Source organism: Chlamydomonas reinhardtii, chromosome 4 (genome assembly GCF_000002595.2).
Source record: "Chlamydomonas reinhardtii strain CC-503 cw92 mt+ chromosome 4, whole genome shotgun sequence".
Classification (NCBI taxonomy): domain Eukaryota; kingdom Viridiplantae; phylum Chlorophyta; class Chlorophyceae; order Chlamydomonadales; family Chlamydomonadaceae; genus Chlamydomonas; species Chlamydomonas reinhardtii.
In genome coordinates this window covers 2,357,990-2,373,464 of record NC_057007.1, presented here as the reverse complement: position 1 = coordinate 2,373,464, position 15,475 = coordinate 2,357,990, and the positions used below count along the sequence as shown (strand labels likewise).

Here is a 15,475-nt window from a genome sequence, read left to right as displayed (position 1 = left end):
GAAGCAGAACGAGTGTGAAGACGGCTTCCGGTTTTTGTCTGATGAGCAGCTCCGAGGTCACCTCGATCGGCGTTTGATGTTAGTGCCTGCTCCCGCCGCTGCAAGGGGTAATCATGAACTGCTAGTTACCGATTACCATGGTAATAGCGCACGGTACAGTTCTAGATATCCATCACAACCCTCGCGGGCCTCCCTACCCTTTTGCTCCGACGCACCCTGAGGACTAACCCACTGGCTAGTAAGTAGCATAGTAGTGAGCCGAGACAGCGCGGAGGCTTGACGCGCAGAGTAGTTGCCACCTGACCGAAAACGCCTGCACGCGCACGGCGCCCCGGCTCATGCTCCGGGCCAGCCGCCCGGCCCTTCGCGGTCCGCGAAAGCTAGCTCAGCCGCTACGCGCCGGGCCGGTGAACCCGACCCAAATCCGAAGGCTTGTGGGCCTTGCGCCTGCCCAGCGGAGCGGGCTAGCGCCGCGCCCTCGCGACCTACCTCCGCCATTCCAGACTGCCGGCGGCACAGGGCGTCGCTCAGTCGTCATGTCTTCCTTCCTCAGTGAGGCGCTGAAAGGAGCCAAGGTGCGCGAGCCGTGAGGTTTGTTTACAGCGAGCTAGCAGTACAAGGGAACAGCAGCAGTAGCACTAGGTAACAACAGCAAAAGCAGCAGCACATGTGCGGAACCAGTTCAGCACTGCAGCTGTCTCTGCAGAGCGTCTGATGCTGCTGGGTCGGGGTTTGGACGTGAAGAGCTGAGCGGGGATGTAGCTTTTCCAATCCCAAGCTACCCGAAACCCAGATAGCAGGCCTGCCAGGGCCGGGGCCAGGCAGACTGTGTGCCGGGGCGGATTCAATCCACCTCGCGCCTTGGTGGAGTCAAACCACCGGGCATTACGCCAGGCATCCACACGCACGCACGCACACACCTGTGTGATGCACGCACATACGCACACACCTGTGTGATGCACGCACATGCCAAACGGACGCCAAACCCCAACCCAGATCGGTGGCACTCACCTTCCGGCTGACAGATTGTCTGACTGGTTGCCGAAGGGACTGCCTATTCTCGGACCAAACCTCTCACACGCGCACACATACACATACACTCACGGTACAGGCGGACATTGACAGCGCCGGCTCAGAGCTGGCCCCGCGGCTGGCCCGCACGGCGCGGGTGGCTCGCATCCTGGGTGAGTGGCTCCCCGTGAGCGCGTCTGTCCTGGCGTCCTGCTACCCGGCTGCCATTGTGTTGTCTTAACGCCCAAGTATTCCCTGTCGTGCCTCAGTTTTGTTGAAGCCTTGAAGGCATATAAATAGGGGTTTGTAACAACCTTTTGCCGTACAGCCCAACGCGTGACGTGGGTGCCACTGAGATGTGCGTGCGCGGAGTTTGGGGCGAGACGTGCACCACCGAATCCTCGCTCGACCTGTGCGGCGTGCTTCATGCGACATACGACACGCACGTGACTCGCAAACGCGCAATCCCGCGACGGCAGGCGCGGAGCTGGCGGCAATTGTGGCGCTGGCGCCCTACGGGCTGTACTCCATGTCCATTTACAAGTGCGTGGCGAGTATGTTAAAAGAGAGCATAAAGGAAACGCGCTTCATGTGTGCGGGAGTTTGCACCTCATCGTCCTGGTGTGAGATGGCTGGTCTTGGTCCAGGTTGCATGCGGTTATATGGAGGCTGTGCCATGTTCCACTTCACTACCCTCACTATACGCAACCTCCCTGGGCTGGTTCTGGGTCTTGGTCTAGTTTGGATTGGAATACCAAACCCTCCCCCACCACAACCACCACAGCCACAACCACAACCACCACCATGTCAATGACCTCCCACAGGCGCCTTCCGGCCCTGGAGCCGCCGCCGGCAGGCACGGCCCCCGACGTGGCGGCGGCGGCGCTGCAGCAGCAGCGGCGGCGGCTGCCGCTGGCCCGGGACGGCGTGGCTGTAGCACGGCAGGTGCGCTACGGCCCCGCCGCCCGCAACTACGCTGACATCTACGTGCCGCTCAGCGAGTTACAGCCACCGGCTGCTACTGCCGCTACTGCTGCGGGTGCCACCGCTACTGCTGGCGCTGCTACTGCTGCTACTGCCGCTTCGCAAGGGCAAGGCCAAGCGCAGGCGCAGGGACAGGCGCCGTTGCGTCCTGTGGTGTTCTTCGTGCATGGGGGCGTGTGGGCGAGTGGCGAGACGTGGCAGTACGCGCCTATGGCCACTCGCCTGGCGCAGCAGGGTGCGTGAGGAGCTGGGGCGGGTGGATGTGGGTGGGAGGTATGTGCCCAAGCCCAGGGCCAGAACCAACCAGTGGGAATGGGAAGAGCAGCAGGAAAAACCTGGGGGAGGGGGCAGGTGCGGTCACAGGCGGCGCGTTTGTTGGAGTTCCTCCGCCCACATCACTGCGTTCTCCATGAACGGCTCCCCCCTCATGCTCCGCTGAATGTAACTTCCGCTGCTCCCCGCAGGCCTGATTGTGGTTGTGCCCACCTACACCCTGTACCCGGACGCGCTGACGGGTGGGTGATGGGCAGTGCTGCAGTGGGGCGTTGACGGGTGGGATGACGGGCAGTGGGGCAGGGAGTGCAGTGGGGCAGGGCAGCACAGCGCAGTGATAGTGAACTACAATTACGCCAACCTACCGTATACCGCACATCGCAACGAGATCAAACCACACCGTCGTTGCTCTCACTCTCACCACCACAACACCACCAACAGCAATAATGTCAACGCACACAGGCACGATGGTGGAGGAGGTGAGCGCCGCCCTCTCCTGGACCCTAGACCATGTGGCCGAGTACGGCGGAGACCCCGCCCGCGTCTCCGCGGTCGGGCACTCCGCAGGAGGGCACCTCGTGGCATGGGCGCTGCTGCGCCGCGCCGCGGCGGCAGCCGCGGCGGCGCCGCCGGCGCAGCTGGCGCCGCCGGCGCGGCCTGCGGCCGCGGCCGCGGCCGCGGTGGCTGCAGGCGCCGGAGCGACAGTGGCGGTCCAGCAGGCTGTGGAGACCGGCGGCCGCGCGGAGAGCCGTGCGGCCACAGAAGCCCCGCACTGGCCAGCGCCGCAGCGGCGGGCGCAGGCCGCAAAGGAGGAGGAGCCGCAGGTGCGCGCATTGGCCAACGTGGTGGCGTGACGGTGCCCGCCTTGCGGACAGGGGGACAAGGGGTGTGTTGTGGCTTCGGAGGGCCGTGCGTGTGTGTGCGTGTGCCTGCCTGCCCATGCCTATCCGCCAGTGTAGGCGTTGCGATTGCGGCTCGCAATCACCTACCCTTTACAGTTTCAGCCTCATTCTTCGCATCGCGTCCCCCAGCCCCCATCCATCTACAACCTGGCAAGCTGCCTCCCGGACCTCCCCGCTCCCCGCGCCATGTGCCCTTCAAACAGCACGTCCTGCCAGCGACCCATAAGCCTGGAATGCTGAAAGTAACCTCCTCCCCTTCACTCCATTTTTTTCACACATCCCTCGCCCACTCCCCCACCTCCCCACCGCCCCACCTCCCCACCTCCCCACAGGGCTACTACGCTGACCATCCCGCCGGCGACGGTGTGGAGGCCGGGTCCTACCTGCTGGGCGGCGCCGCGCCCTCCCTGCCCGGGGCCCTGCACGCGCTCCGCACACTCGCCGATTCCCAGCTCCACCCCCGCCCAGGCGTGGACGTCGAGCCCTCCTACGACGAAGCCGACGTCAGCAACAACGGCAACGGCAGTAGCGGGGTTGGTGGCGGCGGCAGTAGCAGCCGGGGCGCGGCGGCTGTAGCTGCCGCGGCGGCGGCGGCGCCGCACCGCGGCGAGGTCGACGTACGAATGCCGGCGCTGTTCGTTGGGATGAGTGCGGTGTACGACATTGCCAAGCACTACGAATTTGAGAAGGCTCGGCACGTGCACGAGCTGTCTATGATGAAGCGTGCGGTGGGCGGCCCCGCGGGCTTCGCCGCCGCCTCGCCATCCGTGATTCTGGCGGAGGCGATGGAGGTGGCGGAGGCGGAGGCCACCGCCGCGGCGGTGGGGGCTGGGGCTGGGGCAGGAGGTGCAGACGGCGCGAGCGGGCGGCTGGAGGGGTGCGGCAACGCTGGTGGCGGCAGCGGGCAGTATCTGAAGCACCCGGGCGCTCACACCCCCCAGCGGCACACGGAGTTCTTTCACTCATTTGAGCTGTTGGGAGATGCCATTCCCGCCCGTGCCGGCCTGCCCGCCGCCGCTGGCGCCTGCCCCTCTCACGGCGGCCCCGCTCCCTCCAACGGCGCCCGCGCATACGCTCCTGCAGCCCTTGCATTAGGACCGCAGCAGCAGCGGCAGCAGCAGCAGCAGCAGCAGCAGGAGCAGCAGCAACAGCAGCAGCAACAGCGGCAGCAGCAGCAGGAGCAGCAGGGGCAGCAGCCTCGCTTCACGGTTGCGGCGGCGGCCTGGCTGCCGCCGTGTGTGGTGATGGGCAGCTGCGCAGACCATATGGTGCCTTGGCACGAGGGGGCGGAGCTGGTGGCACGGCTGGACAGGTGGGGAGGGGAGGGGGTGAGGGGGTGGTGGCCGTTCATAGAAGGAGGGGGGTGGGGGTACGTACCCGAGCCCGAGGGGAGGGGAGGGAAACGGGCGGCCGTCAATAGGAGTTACGGAGTGAGTTGAACAGCGGCGAGTGCCGATCAGCCGTTTGGGAGAGCATCATTGCCGTACCTGTGTCACCTTTGTGGCTGTGGCCTTGGATCTGGTCCTTACGTTGTCATGTGTGTTAGGAGCCTCGTGCCACACGCGTGTCACCTGTCCGAAGGCAGTATCAGCCACACACACACGCACACACACCACCACTTCAACACTGCAAGCACCACAACCACCACCACAACCACAACCACGACCACAACCACCACAACCACTATCACCTTACGACACACTACAACCTACACCTGCACCTATACACGCACACGCAGCTGCGGCGTGCCCGTACGGCACCTGCTGTACAACCACGTGGGCCACGGCGATTACGTCATGGCCTGGAAGCCGCTGGACGTACGGCGGCAGCAGCTGCCGGCAGCTGCCGCCTCGGGATCCACTGCTGCGACATCTGGATCTGGATCTCAGCAGCAGCAGCAGCCGCTGGCGTCGGACTGGGGCTCGCTGCTGCCCTGCGCTCGTGACCTGCTGATGCTGGTGACGGGCCGGGTGCGGCCGGTGGCGGGCGTGGCGGCGGCGGGCGTGGCGGCGGCGCCGAGTGGCGGCGCGGGTGGCGGGAACGGCACGTCGTCCGGGCAGAGCCAGGGGCAGGGGCAGCAGCCGGTGCTCGAGTCGCAGGCGGCTCGCGCTCGGCTGTAGGCCAAGGCGCGGTGGCGCGATGGCCAGCGAGGTTGGGTACTTCGTAGCGTTCTTTGTGTTGAGGCGGAGGAAACTGGGGAGTTGTTGTTATTGCAATGTTGGACACACATTGGCACATGCCAAAGCAGCTGGGCAGGGACGGAGGGTGGCACGGGCTTCCTCTGATGACATGAGTTATTGGCAATCGGCAGGTGCTGACCAGTGTGAAATGCTGAAGCTGTGCGTGTGTACTTCGCTTGCGTTGATGCGGGTTGCGTTGCTGTTACAGTGTTACTGGGGCAGCTCGCATCTTGCCTTACATGCGGGATCTCGCACCGTTACGCTGCATTTGCTGTTTGCTTGAATGCTCGAGTATAGAGTGCTAGGATTGCACTATGCTGGAAGCACCAGGGGAGGCTGGAAGCGTCTGGTGGCGGCGGCAGTGAACCACACAGGCAATTGTGAAGTCGCGCACTCGGCGGAAACATGCTGAAGGGGATTGTGTTATATTCCCGTGTACCCGCATGTACGGTGCGTCGGTACTTCGTATTGAAAGGAAGCCACTGGTAATTCCGGGCCTGAAGCAGCCCTCCAGATGCTCCTCTTGAATCCTACGTGCCATCATGTACATCGCACAGAAACCCATACCGCCGGCGTGGGCAGCAGCCGGAGGTGCCATGGCTGGTGGCGCTGCCACCGTACAGACAAGCCCACTCCAGCTACAACGCACCGTTACCATGCCACAAAGATCATTTCTCCAGCGCGCACTCTTGAAATGGCCAACCGCCGCCGCCACACACGAACGACTTGACACGAATCCTGGATCGTGAACGCCACAAATGCTGTCTCTGTCACATGACTGTGCCGCCGATCCGTCGCTCCTCCCCTGGCGAATAGAGGTTACACGTGGGACGACAGCCGCAGACAAGTCAGGGCTTCAAAACCGCAAGAGACACGTAAGCTCACACCCCTGGTCGCTCGTCGCTACTGCCCGAAGCCCACCGCTCCGGCCCGGGCGTGCCGCGACAGCACGTGCCCGTGTCCGCCACCGCCGCCCCCTCCCAGCCCCGAGCCGCCCGTGTGGCCCACGAAGGCGCCACCCAGAGCCTGGTTGACCTGTGTGTGTGTGTGTGTGTGTTACAGAGCACACGGAAAACCGGTGTGTGTATGTGTGTGTGTGTGTGTGTGTGCTGGGGAGGAGAGGAGAGGAGGGGTTATATGTCCGAGGGATGGAATCGTCGCCCACTCCAGTTGGAGACGGATGTGGTGAGAAGGTGGGGGAGGAGGTGGGAAGGTGGGGGAGGTGGTGGTGAGAAGGTGGAAGAGGGAGTGGTGGGTGTGGAACCCACTCTCCCTATACCAGGGGTTGGAATGACTTGCAAGTAACGGGCCCTGTTGGACCGGCGCTTTTGGGGTCATCCTAGACCACGACAGTGGAAAGGCGGACGAGCAGGAGGTGGTGGGAAGGTGCAGGAGGAGGCTTGGAGCCGGCCTGCCTTCGGGTCCAGGGGAGCGAGGGGACCGCGGCCTCTCAGGCACACACCCGCGCTATGTAACGAGCGTGCACTTCTGGAACTAGGTCCCTCTCGTTTGGTGTCGACCACCTACCCGTGCCCCCATTTCCACACCGTGCCCCCACCTCCACACCCACCTGGTCCAGTTCCCGCTGCAGAGTCTCGATCTGGCTGGCCAGGCCCGCCTCGCTGGGGGGAATGGACTCGTACTCCTGTGTGTGTATGTGTGTGTGTGTGTGTGTTAAAGAGCACAAGGAAAACATTACGCGTAGGACAGTGCGTGTGTGTATGTGTGTATGTATGGGGGTGGGGCACAAGAAGATTGATGGTTGGTGGTTGGTGGTTTGGCGGTTGGGGGTTGGGGAGTTTGGGGTTGGCGGTCGGGGGTTGTGTGGGGGCTGGAAAATCACGGGACCGGGGGGCACACGCACCTTGAGCTCCTCCCGCACCGCCGCCAGCTGCGCCTCCGCCGCCGCCACCTTGCCGGCCAGCTCGGTGAGAGCCTCGTGAGCCAGCTGGGGAGTACGGACATTGTGGGGAGGGGAGGAGGGGCGGCAGGGGCGGCGTCATGCCAATTACATGGTCTGTCAAGGAGCAGGGCAAGTGGCGTGGAGGGGCTTGTTGGCTGCGGTGCTGCGGCCCCTCAGCCGGCATTTGTACGTTACGGTACTTCATGGCGTTGACGCCCCCGTTTCAGTTCAGTTGGGGCTGGTATTAACAACGCCCCCCTCCCCCCGCCCGACATGGATGCCCCGGGAAGCGGCATGCTCCCCCACCCGCCTCAGGCCACTGCTGCATGCTCTACACTCATGCTCTACACCCATGCTCCGCACCCATGCTCCGCACCCACGCCCCAGAGATCCTATGCCGCCCTCCCCCCTTCCAGCACAACCCAGCCCCGGCTACCCACCACCCAACCTCCTAACCCCTTCCCCTCCCCCTGTGCCTGTGCCTGTGCTCCGCTACACACACACACACACACACACACACACACACACACACACACACACACACACACACACACACACACACACACACACACATGTTCAGCCTTGGTTTGCTTTAGTTTGGGCTGGCATTTACCCCCCAGCGCACCACCACATCCCCTCGCCTCCCTCACCTCCTCCCGGAACCCCGTGTCCTGGAGCTGCCGTGTGGTCTTTTGGATCTTGGCAACATAGCTCGCAGCCTTCTCCTCGATCTGACGCCGCTCCACCTGCAATGCGTCAGCAGGACCAGCAGCACCAGCATCAGCACCAGCCGTATCACCAACAGCAGCAGCACCGGCACACGAGGGTCGCGCGGCGAGCAGCAGAGCTCTCACACAGGCAAGACACTGCTGCTCTACACCACACACCGTATCCACATGCATGCGCACACACTCGTGCGCAGCCAACGGCGCATGCGTTTGCCACGCGTGCTGCGCGAGAGCCCTGCAGCCTGACACAATAACCCGCCTTTGAGACAGCCCCCCAGGCCCCCAACCCGCACTGTGCAACCTATCGCCTCTGGCCACATCAGCAACATCCACGCCACCCACCCACCCGCCCACGCCATCCAGTGGCCCAAGGGCTGGGGTTGGGGAGCAGGGCGTAACTGGTTCACCACACAGCCCCAATGCTCCCCCAGGGCCGACACTTATACACACACGCACATGCACACACATGCACACACACATATACACACACACACACATGCACGCACCTGGCTCCTCGGCAGCGCCCGGATGCCCTCCGCCTGCCTCGCCGCCGCGCCCTCCAGCGCCCGCGCCACCTCCTCCGCCTGCCGACTGGCCGCCTCGGCCGCAGCGCACAGCTCCGAGGCAGCCGCCTCGCGCTTCGCCTGCGGTTAAACCACCGGAACCGTTACCGTGCAATACCGCAACGTTCATAGCGTGTCACCTTCCCAGCCACTACCGCTGCACCACCTCCACTTGTCCATCCAACCCTTGGTTTCGGTTTCTGGGGCTTGACTAACAAGCTACCAGCTCCCCGATCCCCTCCTCATCCCTCTACCCTCGCCCCTGTCACCCTCGCCCCCACCCCCTCACCTTGGTCCGCTCCCCCTCTAGCCGCCGTGCATCCGCCGCCACCCACGCCGCCAGCATGGCCCCCTCGGCGCACGTGGCCAGACCCAGCCCGCCCGCCACCGCCGCCAGGTGCCTAGCGGCCGACGTGGCGGCGGGTGGCAGCGCTGACAGACCCGCGGCGGCCAGCTTGGCGTCTAGCTGGGCGGCTGTGCGTGGGGAGGAGGGGATGTGGAGGGGGTGTGGAGGAGGCGAGGAGAGGTAGGAGGCAGGGAGGTTGGAAAGATGGGGGAGGAGCAGGAGGAGGAGGAGGGGGGGGGGAAGGGGGAAGAGAAGGCGTTCGGAGGTGTGTGGCTGTGTGGAGGAATTGTGTTCAGGTGTGCGGATGTGGAATGCCGTAGTGCAAACACAGGCACATGCAGGCACAGGAGGTGGGCCGGGCTGTGCGTCGAGGACCCACGAACTCTCCGCAGGAGGCTCCTCAGGACGTTCCCCTAGCACCCCTGGAACTGCCCCGTGCCCTGTTCTCTATTGTGCCCTCGCACTCACTGAGTCGCCGGTACTCCTCCGCCTGCCGCTGGTAGTCACGTGCCGCCGCAGCGCGCAGCTCTGAGCCCTGCGTCACCCACAAAACAGATAGAGGCAGGAGTCGTGAGTTCGGTACCGGAAGCAACTTTTCATCGAAAGAGGTGAGGGAGAGAAAGGGAGAGAAAGGGTCCCGAAGAAAGTGGAGGGCTAAGGTTGCGCGTGGTGACGGTTGACTGGGATGATGCGTGCGACCGCTTGGCGTGGAAGTGCGCTCGAGCGTTGCTGGAAGGCAGCCTGCTCACATGTTCCAGCCTCCTTCCCTTGCTTTCACGCACCTTGCGGTGTTCATCCAGCATGTCATCTATCTCCTTAAGCTCGGAGGCAGAGTGCAGGGGTAGGCGCGATAGCTCGGCGCCAAGCCCCGGCCTGCCGTTGCCCAGGAGGAAAGAAGCACAAACACGCGTCAGGGTTGGGTCTCCGCCAAGACTGACGTTAATGAATGCGTTCATACAAGCAGGGGGTCCCTGAGAGCCTGCCCACCGTAATGCGTCCGCCTTCGCAAAGAGCTTCTCCTTCTCCAGGTACTCCATTTCCACAAAACGCTTCAGCAACAACCGGGGTGCTGTCTACGATTCGTGCTCTATAGCAGGATACTATTTGTGCTGCGTTTGTCCACTAGAAGCGTTCTGCGCTGAGCTTTCACTGTCAATGAGGCGCGAGGTCGCCTGGCCTTCGGCGCTTCTGCATAATCAGTCAGCTATGGTAATATTAACTAGGTGCAAGACGTTTCAGGCAGTTAGTGGATCAATTTAGGTGCGTTGCGCAGGACAAACTGCACGGGCTGTCACCGAAGAGTAGCGCGGCAAGATGGTTTGTTTGTACGCAGCTGCTGTATAATAAGAAGGACGACGACTGGCCTATGTATCGCTTGCTGGTCTTGGCAAGTTCCAAGTGCGCAATCGGCCTGCACTATCTGTAAGACTACATCTCACACACGTGTACAAAAGATGCAACATGATGAAGTGAAATAGAGATCATAGGCACAGGATACAGCGAAAGAGACATGCGGGCAAGGCTGTTCCTTTGGCCGTTCGGGGCGGACGCCCTGTAGCCCACATGACGGTTTCACGAGCCATATGGATAGTGCAAGCACTTGCGCTAGTCGGGGTGTGCGGGCGCGGCACGGTGGCAGAGTTGGCGGCGGCCTTGGGACCGCCCGCGCTCCCCCACACAGCCGCACCCCTCACCGGCGTTCACCCATGGACGGTTGCGCGCCCGGAATGGGACGAGTTCCTCAGGTAGGAATTGCCGGGGGCCCCTTGCCAGAGCTGCGCACGCACAGGCAATCCCATCCAGGCCTCTAGCCGAGCACATGCGTCTGTTTTAGCCAGCGGGCCCTAGCGGACCCGCTGTAGGGGACGCGAGCTTACTCCACGTCCAGGGCCGCAGCCGCCGCAACGCGCTGACCAACCATTTCATCCCCGCACGCCGCCCAGGCAAAACCTGGAGGCTGACCTGGAGCCGTGGCGGAAACGTGCGCCGCTGCAAACCAAGGAGGTCATCAAAATGTTCGACCACTATCGAAAGGTACCGCATGCAGCCGCTCCCCCCCTGGTTTTGGTTTAGTTTGGGCTGGTATTTACAACCCCACCCCCGGGCAGGGTGCCGGACCGTATGCGCCCGAGTGACTGCTGCGGTGCCGCCCTGCCTGTCTGGCGCCTGCCTGCTGCCTGCACGGCTGCATGCAGGCTAGCTGCCCACACAGCCAGTCTCATGTTGCATACCGTATACGCACCCACGTGCCCCCACCCACCTGTGCCCCGCACAAACCCGCCCGCCGGCTGCCCCCGCCACCTCTCCTACCGGCCGACAGGAACTGCCACCCGACTTGCTTCTGGTGCGTTCTCCGTCTTCAGTATTATTCAACAATTAAGTGCATCGCAACATGTATGTTGTGCCTTGCTCGATCGCTCTTGTTGATGACGTGTCGCCCACCACTGCCACGTCATGTCAAAGAGCCTTTGCATGCCAGCACACGCCCCAAACCCAAGGCCCCGCCCCGGCCTCCAGGCCTCAGCACCTCGCTCCCTGTGCGGACCCAGTCCCCGACTCACGCCACCCCATTTCGGCCCCGACCCACACCAATTCGTTTCATGTGGTGCACGCAGCTTGTGCTTGTGTACAACAACACGCTGTACTGGTTGGAGACGCCGGAGGGGCCGGCGACGCGGGAGGTGCCGCGGACAGCGAGCCCCTACGTGAGTCACGGCGTCGTGTCCTGGCGGTGGCGGCGGCTGCGAAGGGTTGCGTTGGCTGGCTGCTTGATGTATGTGTCAAGGGGTGGGGAGCTGCGCTGCTGGCGTGACAGTTGCAGGGCGGTGATGCTAAGGCCACAGCTCTTCACACATGCATTGGTGACTCTCCTGAAACACACCACAGTATCAGTACGGCAACCACTCGCAACGAACTTCGCAAACCCTCGTTCCGCAACGCGCCGCTTCACAGAAGCAATGGCTGCACACGTACCTCACCAAGGCTCTGGCCCGGCGGCGGCTCCAGCTACCCAACGTGCTGTTCATCTACAACACCTTTGACAACGGGTGCGTAGGTGCCGGCCTGCCGGGCTGCTGGGTTGGCGGCTTGATTGCGAGATGTGTGGCGCAGGTTGTGGCGACACGGTGCAAAACCACATGCAACCAGGTAGACAGGGCACACGCACGTCAGCAAAATCTTGGCTGGGGGAAAGCGGGCGTTTACACCGGCTGTCAAGTTGCACTAATGGTGTTGTCAACATGTGGTGGGTTGCGCCCTTGGTCATGCGGTCTGTCGCACACACCTTCACGCGATAGGTGACATGCTCAGGGATGCCACAGAGTTAGGCCTCTGCCATGCCATGTCGTGCACGCCCACAGGAACCGCATCGGCAAGCCCACGCGCAACATCACGGTCCCGCCCTTCAGCCTGTGCAAGTCGCGGGGGTGGTACGACGGCGACGATCTGGACATACTGGTGCCGCAGGTGGGTGGTAGTTGCTATCACAATAACAGGGCTCCTGCTGGAAGGTCTCCTTTCAAGCCGGCGGGGGCTGATGATGCGCCCGTGGGGGGCTGGCTGCCTGTAGAATAGTAAGGCCGTGCGGACGATGGTGGCTGTAGGGGGTGCGGCGGCGGCCAAGCAGCACGTGTCCGCCTAGGAAGCCCCAGCCGAATACCCGCTGGCTGCGCGCCTAGCCTACCCTTGCTGCTTCCCGGACGTACGTTGTGTGTACGGTATGGTACACGTGTGTGCGGCGGGTGTACGTGTGCACAGATGATGGCAATACCCGACGCGCTGCACAGCGTGCCGTGGCACCTCAAGAAGGACCTGGGTGGGTAGATAGGTGCAATGCATGCGCCTGCTGGTGCGGGAGCTGCATGTGCAGGTCATGTGTGTAGTTTCTGGATGCCGTGCTGAGCACTCCTGTGTGCTCCTACGCGGGCTTCCGAGTTGCACCCGGCGGTTTGTGCCGCCGCTCATACACGCAGCCTTCTTCCGCGGTGTGCCGAGCTGCTCACGCATGTGGGAGCAGACGTACAAGCGCGAGGAGGCGTGTTCCCGCATGCACCTGGCGTACCTGTCGGAACGGGACCGGCGCGCGGGCAACGCCACAGCACTGGATGTGGGACTGGCGGACGAGTACAAGGTGGTGGGCGAGAAGAAGGTGCGTGCGGGCATACCGTACCTGCACGCCTGCAGATACCGGAATTACTGGGGAGGTACGATGGGAGTAGGTAGGTACCTGCGCTGAGCATTATGCGGTAGGGTGACACCGCAGCGATTTGAATCCCAGAAAGGTAATCCCGGCCTGGTGCTGTGATGCCGCACGCAGTCCACGCCCTACGAGCTGCCCAAGTATGACAGGGTGCCGCTTGAGACGCATGCCCACTACAAGTGGCTTCTCAACCTGGAGGTATGCGGGTGGGAGATGCGGCACGTGTCACCGGCTGGGAGCAAATAGCGATTATCAAGTTATGATGCCTCATCGGAATTGGATGGAAACGAAGCCTTAAATTGTTGTGCCAACATGTGCAGGGGGTGGTGGCTGCTTACCGGATGGGTCAGGTGAGCAATGGGGCGCCCGCATATTGCCCCTGGCATCGTGCGCATTCGTTTCCGTAAAGCATCTTCCATCATTGCCCCGCCTGTGCTTAAAGGGTGACTCATTTGCCTTTGTTTCCCACTCCCGCCCACGGCCGCAGCTGCTCGCTATGAACTCGCTGGTCCTGCATCAGCGCACCTACTTCATAGAGTACTTCTACAGGTGGGTGGGACGGTGATGTCAGATCAATGCCGCCAGTTTCTGCCCTTGCTCCTTTGTCCGTGCGCCCTGCCTGGACACAGTTTAACACACTTCTTGCCCAAACTATAGGTCTCTGCAGCCCTGGGTTCACTACGTGCCGTTTTGGAACGCCACGGGGTCTGGCGGCGAGCCGGCGATGGACGACGTGTACGGCGTGTTGGAGGACGTACGGCGGCTGGATCGAGAACAGCCCGTACGGGTACAACAGATCATAGCTAACGGCCAGGCAGTGGCAAAGTGAGTATTGATGCAGGGGTGGCGATTGGGATGCAGGACATGCAGCGACACCCTTGGGGGACACAAGGGCAAGAAACGGTGGAGAAGGGGAGGATGTATGGAGGAACCCTCGTGCTTACTTGGTGTGCAATGGGTTTTCTGATGCATGCCACGCTGGGCCCCGGCGCGTGCCACTGTTGAACTGACGCGACTTACCGTAACCCCGCGCCCACGCAATTATCCACGCATCGTCCTGACTAACGCGCTCAAACCCTTGCTGGCCCAAAAGTTGCGCTGCATGACCCTTGTGTGTGTGTGTGTGTGTGTGCGTGTGCGTATGTGTGTTAAAGAGCACAAGGAAAACATTACGCGTAGGACAGTGTATGCGATGCAGAATTACGGTCGCGGATTTCCTTCAGAGTATTGTGTGTACATGTGTGTTTGTGCAGGATGTTGGGCAAGTCCATGCGGCTCGAGTACTACAGGGCAGCCCTGGAGGGATACAAGGTGGGGCGCCAGGGCGGTGCGGCGGCCGGCGCGCAGCGCGCGGGAGGGCTGGCCCGCTTCAGCACTGATGCGTGCGCGTGCGCGTCACGGTCCGCCATGGACATCTACTGCTGGGCCAGCAGCCGGACAGGCAGAGCTCCTGACCTGCCTGCCTGCGCCCGCCTGCCTCCACCCGCCTGACTTGCTAGCTCCAGATGAGTTCCCCCGACCCGCACACGCCTGCCTGCCTGCCTGCCTGCCTGCCTGCCTGCCTGCCTGCCTGCCTGCCCGCCTGCCTGCCTGCGCCCGCCCGCCCGCCTGTCCATCCGCAGGCGCTGTTCCCAGACATGGACTCATTCGTGGAGGCCTTTGTCCAGACGCTGCGGAGCAAGGGGTCAGACATCCCGTGAAGTGAGACAGGACGAGACACCACTCGCGAAGCCGCGGCCGGCGGATGGAGGTGGGGCGGCCTGCTGATGGCCGCGCCTGCCGATGGCCGGGCCTGCCGATGGGCCTCGCTGCTGTTGGGGGCGGGCGGGTGTGTAGCACGCGGTGGTTGGTGACACTGCAAATTGGATTGCAGGGTGCGAGCGACGAGCGTATCACGGTCTCGTCTCAGCCTGCCGCTGTGAGCCCGGTTGTGGTGTAGGTTGTGTGTGGACATCGCGGGAGTGGCGGCCGTCACGCACGGCTGGGCGGGGCCGTTGCGCAGCAGGCAGGGCGCGAGGTGGCCTCGTGCTGCCCCCTAGGGCCTAGGACCTTGTCACTAGGTAGTACTCGTATTGGGGTAGTCCCTGAACGGCTAGCGAGTCGGCAGGTTGCAGCTGCTGCCTACGCAGCAGTCAGCGGGACCTAGCCTTCTATCTGCGTGGCTGAGAGCGGGCTTTGCCGTACGTGTGTGGGCTGTGGGGCTGCTGTGGGGCGTCATTAGGCGATAAGCCTGAGCTTTGCACTCCCTCTAAGCAGTTATCGTATTGTCACGATGTCACATGTACTCCGGCTGGGCGGGCCCCCTGACCGACCCTGCTGAACTTTGAGGCCACTTGCTCTTACTGCTCTGATTAGGACATGAGAGCGAACGAGCCGTTTTCATAGGG

At 63.0% G+C, this 15,475-nt stretch overlaps 3 protein-coding genes across 3 annotated transcripts; 2 read left to right on the top strand and 1 right to left on the bottom strand.

Annotated features, from left to right (window-relative positions):
* Positions 1-118: 118 nt before the first annotated feature.
* Positions 119-5,564, top strand: CHLRE_04g221000v5 (uncharacterized protein). Its single transcript, XM_043061900.1, has 8 exons — positions 119-575; positions 1,112-1,184; positions 1,491-1,554; positions 1,836-2,230; positions 2,460-2,510; positions 2,731-3,092; positions 3,503-4,482; positions 4,909-5,564. Exons 1-8 carry the CDS (start codon positions 537-539, stop codon positions 5,288-5,290), a joined length of 2,346 nt encoding a protein of 781 aa, XP_042925252.1. The 5' UTR covers positions 119-536; the 3' UTR covers positions 5,291-5,564.
* A 9-nt stretch (positions 5,565-5,573) lies between these two features.
* CHLRE_04g220950v5 (uncharacterized protein) lies at positions 5,574-10,238 on the bottom strand. Its single transcript, XM_043061899.1, has 9 exons — positions 9,878-10,238; positions 9,673-9,763; positions 9,359-9,425; positions 8,834-9,018; positions 8,488-8,625; positions 7,904-7,999; positions 7,215-7,298; positions 6,921-6,995; positions 5,574-6,385 (listed from the first exon to the last, which is right to left on the bottom strand). The coding sequence occupies exons 1-9, from the start codon at positions 9,925-9,927 to the stop codon at positions 6,254-6,256; spliced, it is 918 nt and encodes a 305-aa protein (XP_042925251.1). The 5' UTR covers positions 9,928-10,238; the 3' UTR covers positions 5,574-6,253.
* Positions 10,239-10,338: 100 nt separating this feature from the next.
* On the top strand, positions 10,339-15,474 carry CHLRE_04g220900v5 (uncharacterized protein). Its single transcript, XM_001692222.2, has 14 exons — positions 10,339-10,635; positions 10,834-10,924; positions 11,211-11,234; positions 11,506-11,595; positions 11,843-11,937; positions 12,250-12,355; positions 12,647-12,704; positions 12,862-13,037; positions 13,206-13,286; positions 13,409-13,438; positions 13,576-13,637; positions 13,746-13,913; positions 14,342-14,399; positions 14,711-15,474. Exons 1-14 carry the CDS (start codon positions 10,454-10,456, stop codon positions 14,786-14,788), a joined length of 1,299 nt encoding a protein of 432 aa, XP_001692274.1. The 5' UTR covers positions 10,339-10,453; the 3' UTR covers positions 14,789-15,474.
* Position 15,475: the final 1 nt, after the last annotated feature.